We start from the raw sequence: 8,962 nt of genomic DNA, 5'->3' as shown, positions 1-8,962 counted from the left end.
GCTGTGTTCACCGATCCAGTTCAAAATTTCTCTAGATGACACGTCAGTATTGTCGTGGTCTTTAATGAAACGAACAAAGAATTTTAGTGGCGTTGGAAAAATCGTGGTACAAAGCGCCACCATTTTACCGTTTTTTTTTACCGAGTGACCAAAAACATCGGGGGAGGCGCCCCCCCCCCCCTTCGCCATGTATGACGACCCTGCTTTTGACAAATAGGTTGTAACCACAGTTTCTAGAATTGTAAATACAACTTTGAATAAATTTTAGGGATGTGGTGCAAGGATTGTAACGTCTTCAGAAGGAGAAATATCATCTCCATCATTCCCCCAATTCTTTGGTGTTGGCCTTAATTGTTCATGGATCATTGAAGGTTCTGATGCGAGTAAGTATCTTTTTAAATATATTTTTTTTTTAGTTTAATCCTCAAACATGAAATGAACCGTCTAATAAACGTCTAGAACACCTCACAGGATACCAAAGTTGATTTTTTTTAATCACAGTTGCATTGGTAGCTCTAACCTAGTAAAAAACGCCCATAGTAATCAAAAATAACCAAGTAACTGCCTAGTGTGAAAAAATTGCAATTTGTAGTTGATTCAGGAATGGTAACTTATCTTGATTAGGGTTTAAAATAAAATGGTATTTTGAAAACCAATTTATGGAAATTTCAAATAATAGCCTGAAACGTATAAGAAAATGGCGTTGGGTTGAAACAAAAATTTCACCATTGGAATTGGAATGGCTGAAAACCCTTTCAAGAAAACTTACAGTCCCCTGGCTTGAACAGCAATTAAAATCACTCTTTCGCAAGGGTAGCACTGATGTGTCCTTTTCCCCCTGTAAGCCTCAGTCATGATCTCTTTAATGGACATAGCTGATTTTGTATTGAGACATCTGTTCTACTGTGGCATAGGATGTATAGACTAGGATTTTAATCAGCTTTACCAAAACGTTTCTTGTGTTGAATCTTTAGGGAGTGGCATAGTAAAATTTTGAATGCAAGAGCTTCTAGAAATGGATTTGGGACTGTGTTTTTATAGGTACATTTTTCTGATGCAGGAGTGTTTAGCCTCTTTTTGAGGATTATTTGTAATACTATTTACAAGTTTTTTTTATAATGGTGTTGATAGTTTTGAAATAATTCAGATTTGCAAATTCATGTTAAAATCTATACACAGTAAAAGAGAGTTTAAAAACTAATCTATTTTGTTGTTACAAACTTCTTTATTGTTGGTATTTACAGAAAAAAATATTTACCCATTTCTAATAGTATAATCGTACGGCTTAATGATTGTATTTATCCATCTCTTTCCCATAATCTATTTCAAATGAGGTAATAAGATCAGGCTAGAATCATTCTCAAGCTAAACCAGGCCAAGTTTTCTTCAGGTCCCATTTTGTAATTATCCTTGTAATTGTTTAATGTTTTTTTGACATATTTTCGCTTGCAACATATTCTTTTTTTCAAGCTTTTTTTTAATCAGTTTACTTTGGTGTACTTTCAGAGCAGTTAATCAGTCGTCACCTCTGGAAAGTGCACTCTCTGGAAAATGCATGGTCTATATCACTGTATAAAGATAATTAGCAGTAAGTTTACCGCAGATGATTTCTGGATGTTCATTCTCGGTGCGAACAAACAGCTCCTCCCACATACTCTTTCATTATCGTGTACAAACAGCTCCTCTCACTTGATCTGCCATCAGAGGTCCAATTACCCTAGAACATGTATTTTGGCAGAAACTTTCTCAAAATGCCTTTGAAACCAACTCGAGACCTCGAAACCTACTTGTAATTCCTAAAAACATATAAGAACAACATTATACTACTAATTACCGATTTTCATATATGTATTGGAATAAATTAATTTAAAATTAGTTTATTTAAAATTTAGTGTTCCAACGTTGAAGCCAAGTTTCGCGTTCAAGAGAAATCTGACTTGTCTACCCGTGAAAAGATCTAATGCCGCTTATGTTTTTAGGTTCTCCAGAGCACTCGCACCTCGGTCTGGGTTTTGTAATGGGTGAGATAGGGGGCGATCATACTGTCTAATATTTATATACTGTGGTTTATATCGTCAAAACAGAAAGCTTAGTAGTAGCAACGGAAATCTCACCATACACAACTTAATTAATTCTATAGATGAAAACGGGATTTCTCGGGAATTTTTTTTCGATTACAAAGTATCTCTCAAATTTGTTGTCAATTATTTAAAGAAAATTAATTTAACTTTTGCTCATGTTTTATCTGTTCATCTTGTATTTTTTTGCTTATGCTCGAATAGGCTTTTGTAGCAATAAATGTCTATTTATATATTTATAAGCGAAACTGTTAATCAAGTGTTACACATGTTCTCAGGCAAATGGTTGTTTTATGGATAAAAAAAACTAGACAGCAGTAATTGAAGAATTCTTAAAGGATTCTTTGTAATTAAAGTAAAGTTTCAAGAACTCTCAAATCCACCTAAAAGAAGCTACCTTTTTAGGCCTTATCTTTAGGATGTAGCCAAATTTCTAAGTTACAAAAAATGCCTCTTATTTACTTTTACGAAACAAAGATCAAATTTGTACAATATTTAGAAATTTTATTTTCCCAGGTGATATTTACACAAAAAATATTGGTGTTATTTCAAACAGAATGAATGATTAATTAAATGCAATTTGTATGCGTACCATTTTAAATGTTACTCAATTGCTTAAAGCTGCTAAATTTCACTATTAAATACCCGATGAGCGTACCGTATAAATAGAGTTTACTATGACATGCCAATATATCTATATATATATGATATACAGTATGTAATGAAAGTCAAAATTAATCAGTTTATAATTTATAATTTTGTTAATTAACGTTGGTATTATTTTGGATGTTTGGTAATTCCATTTGTCAGCAATTAATTAACAGTGTAATGTTGTTAATCCATAGTTTGATATCCTAATGTTGGTTGTTTTTTTTCTAAGGTATTAGTAGCATAAATAACTTTCTTTTCTTTTGATAAGAAAGAAAGACCAAAACCAATCTCACTTAAACTATTATTTTTTTTTTTTAATTTTCAGACTAGTAACAAAAATCTGAAAGAAGTCCTATAAATTATTTTGAAAAAAAACCGTAAATACTTACTAATGTTATTCCTAAAATTCCAGTGCTTAATTTTTAATACAATTATTGCAAGAACTATATCAATTGTTGTCTCTTACTTACAGCGGACAGAGTTACACTTACTTTTACTCACTTGGAGGTGCGCCCTTCAAACGGTCAAGAAAATTGTTCAAGCGATTATGTTCAGGTTAGTGTATTTTAGTTTCACCAATCTCTCTGAAGGAGCTAATGTATAAGTTTGTGTCTGTGAAACCAGCATCTTATCCTTGACGAGGAGGCTTTGAACGAGGGAAATTTCCCTACAGAGGAAACAAGAAAATAGTGTCATAAATACAATGAGAAAACCTGGCATTTTTTCTAGTTTTAATCACAGTAAAGTATATACCAGTAGCGAAATATATTTTCAAACATGAGACATATTTCATAGCGCGTATTTAGACTCCGAGCACATACGTCAGAGCCATAGTTTCAATTGCTACTTAGTTTTTCATTGGAAATATTTGTCATTGCACGTACGCAAAGGCAGGGTCATGAATCTTGTGTGGTTTTAGATCTGTGTCATAAATTTTCAATGGGGTGTATAGGACTTTTGGCTATTGTATATTACTTTTACTATGGCTTTAATAAGCTACTGGACTTCATGACAAAAACAATATTCGAGAATTTTCTGTGCTCTAAAAGTTCTTTTAAAGTAATGGGAAAATTAAGGAACCATTTCCTTCTCCTTTAAAGACCAAACACAAATTTTATAAAATGGTGTATAATCAAAAAATTACATTTTTGCCAGAAAACTTCTCATGTATTTTCTCTCTCCTACCTCCTGAAAAGTTTTTTCAGCTTGACTTGTTACTGAACAAAGTTTGCTTGGGCTCCCATGATACAATTCTTTATATTATTTATCAAAAACTAACAATTTAGCTGGTTTTGAGTTAAATTTTTTAAACCCCTATATCCCTAACAAGGAATAAAGAAGGTTTTCTTTTATTTAATGTGCTATTATAAAAAGAAAAAAAGAAGAAAGTCTTCCTTCGAACGCAGAACCCAAGGATTGAAATTAGATCTGCTAACAAATTTAGCTTTTACATTAGAATAGGAATAATAGTTAGGGGAGGGGGCAGTAGCCAGACACTTATTTGTAGTGATTTTGTTTGTTTTAAGGTTGATCTGAATATTCAATTCAAGTTTCCTCGTTTTACGATTTAGCTATTCATTCATATTAGTACCTGTTGCATGTTTGTTTGCTATGATTGTTTATTTAATTTTTTTTAAGCAAATATTAACAGGATTATCAGCACAGCTGCTCAAAGCACGGGGGGAGGAGGAAAGTATACTCTCGGAATCTGAGATTTATTAAAAAGCAATCTGTGGGGGAAATTATGGATTTGTACAAAAAAAAATCCTTCTAGGCCGTCCATGGCCCTTCTGCCTCCTTCTCCTCTCTAAGGGTCTGACCAGTGTTTATCTATGGTGTTCATTATTTTTGTTTGTTTTTTATTTGGAGGGGGAGGGTTAATAGCATTCATAGGAATAAGAGGAGGTGACTGGATAGCACCTCCCTCTATCGTTTTGAGTACTTAAACCTCCTTTCAGTAGCACTCAGGTGCAAATAAATAATGCAAAACTATTAGATGGATTTTCATACCACTTACATTTAGAAAAAGAACAATACTATTTTAATTTATCCTGTAATTTGATCATTTATAAGTAACAGATTCAATTTTGAAGCATTGTGCGAAAAATTGCATAACAAAAAACATTACATTCAAAACCTCAAAACATATATGTTTCAAAACATATTTGAATATAAACAAATTATATTCAAAACGTATTTGCAGGCTGCTTTCTCCCATAGAGCACCGAAATTATGAAATCCAAAAATTTACTTTTTTGATCAAAAAATCCATCTGTTGGTCTTGAATTATTTAAATAAAAAAAACAAGTTTTTTTTAACTGAAAGTAAGGAACGACGTTAAAACTTAAAACGAACAGAAATTATTCCGTATATGAAAGGGGCTGTCCCCTCCACAACCCCTCGCTCATTAAGCTAAAGTTTTTTTTTGTTTAAAAAAATAAGAGTTGTGACAAATTCAAACTCTAGCGTAAATATTGAGGCGTTGAAGAGGGGACTGCCCCTTTCATATACGGAATAATTTCTGTTCGGTTAAGTTTTAACGTCGTTCCATACTTTCAGTTAAAAAACTTGTTTTTTTAATTTAATTTTTGAACGTTTTTGAACTAATGCAGGTTTTAATTTTGGCTCACCGTACATGAATAATTAAAACCAAATTTTCATATTGATTTTACTTTTATTTGATTAAATGGCTTTCTCGAAAGTTGTTTAATTTTATTCACGAACGTTTTTATTAGTAATAAATATACATAACTTACGAATTAACTTACGTAACGAACTTCTATATTCATATATTTATACGTATATTAGGGGTCCCCCCCTAGTCAATACCTTGCTCTTTAAGCTAAAGTTCGAATTTGCTTCTAATTATTTAAAATTACCCCTTATTCACAACGGCCGTTAATTAGAATAAATAGCTCTTGTGGAAGTATTAAGAAAATTTTGGCTTAAAGACTAAAGTATTGACTAGCAAGTCAACCCAGTCATATAGCTAATATTTTCTGTTCGTTTTAAGTTTTGATGCTGCTCCTTACTTTCAGTTGAAAAACTTGTTTTTTTTTATTTAATTTTTGATTTTTTTTTTAAATAATGATGGGAAATCCGGCGCTCCCTTCATAGCAATGTCCCTTCCCCATGAAAAATTCCTTCATGGAAAGCTTCTCCCATATAACCCCCGACCCACCCCACCCCCCACTACCAGAAAAAATCCCCCCTGAAAACGTCTGTATACTTCCCAATAACCAATACTATATGTTAACATTGGGTAAAGTTCATAACTTTCAGCCCTCCCCCCAGGGGCTTCGGGGGATTACGTCATCCTAAAAGACATAGTTACAATATTTCCGACCATGCTGAACAAAATGGCTATCTCAAAATTTCGATCGGGTAACTTTGGGGAAAAAATGAGCGTGAGAAGGGACATATTTGCCCTTCTTTTTTTGTCACTTAAAAAGAGCACTAGAACTTTTAATTTCCTTTCCAATTAGCCCTTTTATTAATTTCTAGGAACACTGGGTCGATACGATCACACTTGGAAAAAAAAAAACAAACAAACAAACACGCATCCGTGATCTTTCTCCTGGCAAAAAATGCAAAATTCCACGTTTTTGTAGATAGGTGCTTGAAACCTCTACAGTAGGGTTCTCTGATACGCTGAATATGATGGTGTGATTTTCATTAAGGTACTATAACTTTTAGGAGGTCTTTCCCCCTTTTTTCTAAAATCAGCCAAATTTCCTCAGGCGCGTAACTTTTGATGGGTAAGATTAAACTTGATGAAGCTTATATATTTGAAATTAGACTTACAATCTGATTCTTTTGATGTACCTATTGGTATCAAAATTGCGTTTTTTAGAGTTTCGGTTACCATTGAGCCGGGTCACTCCTTACTTACATTTCGTTACCACGAACTGTTTGAAAAGCCACACCTGTTTCTTTAATACTTCAACTGTTTATCTTCGCCACAATTGTTGTTTGTCTTTCAATTGAAAACAAGAATTAATAAATGGTGTCATAATCTCCTAGAGAGAGAGAGAGAGAGAGAGAGAGAGAGAGAGAGAGAGAGAGAGAGAGAGAGAGAGAGAGAGATTCTGATCTAAATTTTATCTTGGATGCTGAGTTAAACCTGGAGAGGAGATCAGTAAGGGCTTCGTGCGTTCAAAGATAAAACAGTTTTTCAGGTATTGTTCTATATCTTTTGACTTTGACTTACTGACTTAGAGCTCCTACTGGTGGTCCAGCGTAAAGAGAGATGCGAATTTTCGCCTCCATTCCAAACGGTCCTGCGCAAATTATGATAATTAAATTTAACCTTGGAAAACTAAAGAACCTATATGAAAGGATAACATTTTTTGTCTCGTCAGAATAGCTTATAGGCGTTGCGTTTAAAAATTAGAGACTTTAAAACTCATCTAGTTAGTTACTTGTATTTCCTTTAATGAGAATTGGGTCCTAGATGTAATCCTTTCAAGGAGAATATATGAAATTAGAAGCACTATGGACTTTAAATTTCTCGTGATTTTGCTATCAACATCTGTTCTCACAACAAGCTTAGGAAAATAGATATAGCACCAATTTAGTAAAAATATATACATACAAGCTTTTAAAAACTATTATCCCTAAATACACAAACAAACATGAAAAACAATAATAACGCTCCCAACATTTAAGTCATGCCCTCTGTGCTTCCATGCCCTTCTAACGCAATAATTAGGTCTCTCAAATTATACCCTGAAATTCTAGAAAGCAGCGCTAACCCCCTCCTCTCCTCCAGAATAAATTCACCTTCAATTCACCAATCTTTGATATCTACTCAAGAAATGGTCCAGTCCATTCCCAACCTCCCACAGAAGAGAGGGCAAGCACACTTGCCTCCTGGTCATCCCCATATAAAACTCCCAATATCTTTTACACTTTGGTATATGATATACCCATTACCCTTACCAACACTGAAGGATCTTCCACGGTAGTCTGTGTGTCTAATAAAGTTCCTCTCCACACACCTCTTTAATCTGTTTATAAAAACGTACAAATATCCAAAATATATAAACACAAAACAGCATACGAATATACAGAAAATATATACAAAACATTAGCCTTTTCGTCATTTTACCACGTTTCCTTTGTAATATACAAGTTAATCTAGAGAATAAAGTAAAATCTGGTAAGATTAAAAAATTTACATCAAATTTAATTTCAAATACTGCGATTCGTGTGTACAATTGAAAGATAAGAACATTTTATTTTTTTCCAAAGCTATTATTAACAATCTACTAATTTTTCAGAAAAACACAAAAACTTGTAAATAAAATAAAATCGTTGCTTTGTTATGATAATTAGCGCAATTCTTAATTCCTGTTTAATCATCTTTTGATGAAAATGTAAATACATTTCTTATAATATGGTAAAGTTTTCTGGGATCAGGCCGCCAGGGTTTTTTATGGTTTTTAATAATATTTTTAAACAGTTTTTTTCATAAGTTTTTATTCATAGTTGAAAAGTTGTTATTTTAGTAGTTAGAAACTTTAAAACTTTGATTGGCTATTTGCAATCCTTATAAGGTTGTATTCAAGGGAGTGACATTGTCAAAACCCAAAATGAATTTCTTGGATCTGGGTGTTGAAGATTTTTGTCAGGTAGATTTTTTTTAAACAAAAACCTTTCCTCCTGTCTAGAAATGCTGTAGGATTTCTACCATTATTATTTGTTTTTCATAGTCTAGTTTATTGGTTACAGAGATCTAAAACACATTTTGACTTTAAATAAGGATAGTTAGACTTACTATCTAATGACATTTAAGTCATGAATACCATTGTAAAGCTTATGCACTTAATGTTTTCAAATTAACAATTTGTTTGAAAATCAGTAATTTCCTTTTAAACTGTATTGCAAACCAATTTTTAATTGTCCCAAAGAGATGCTTTCACAATCATCTAACCACAAGTACTAAAAGCTCAAAAGAGATGGCAATTCCTGACAACAGTTTATCAAAGACTGATGATACGGTAAACACCGATAAGAAATTAGGCCGCTAAATCAGGTCACTGAAGTAAGAGCCACTGAAATGGTGGTTTACCGGTAATAGGTACATTACTTTACAGTTCATCTTATCTGCTGTCTGGACCAGCTTGGCCCTTCTTTAGAAATGTCTCCCATCTTAAAATAAATAAATTCCTAAGTATGTATTTGTAGCATGATATAAACTCGCTTAAATCCCGCTTTGATAGAATTGGAGA

General features: G+C 33.0%; 1 protein-coding gene across 1 annotated transcript in view; it reads left to right on the top strand.

The window, feature by feature from the left end:
• Nucleotides 1–8,962, top strand: part of LOC148942958 (cubilin-like) — a 405,682-nt gene that overhangs the window by 239,259 nt on the left and 157,461 nt on the right. Inside the window, exons 32-33 of the mRNA XM_089102575.1 lie at nucleotides 269–383; nucleotides 3,202–3,284. Coding sequence (XP_088958701.1) covers nucleotides 269–383; nucleotides 3,202–3,284 — 198 coding nt within the window. The remainder of the gene's footprint in view (nucleotides 1–268; nucleotides 384–3,201; nucleotides 3,285–8,962) is intronic.

This window comes from Artemia sp. Qi Xiang Cuo, chromosome 16 (assembly GCF_049724085.1).
Source record: "Artemia sp. Qi Xiang Cuo chromosome 16, ASM4972408v1, whole genome shotgun sequence".
Classification (NCBI taxonomy): domain Eukaryota; kingdom Metazoa; phylum Arthropoda; class Branchiopoda; order Anostraca; family Artemiidae; genus Artemia; species Artemia sp. Qi Xiang Cuo.
The sequence above is the reverse complement of the archived record's forward strand: the minus strand, read 5'-3'. Positions and strand labels throughout refer to the sequence as shown.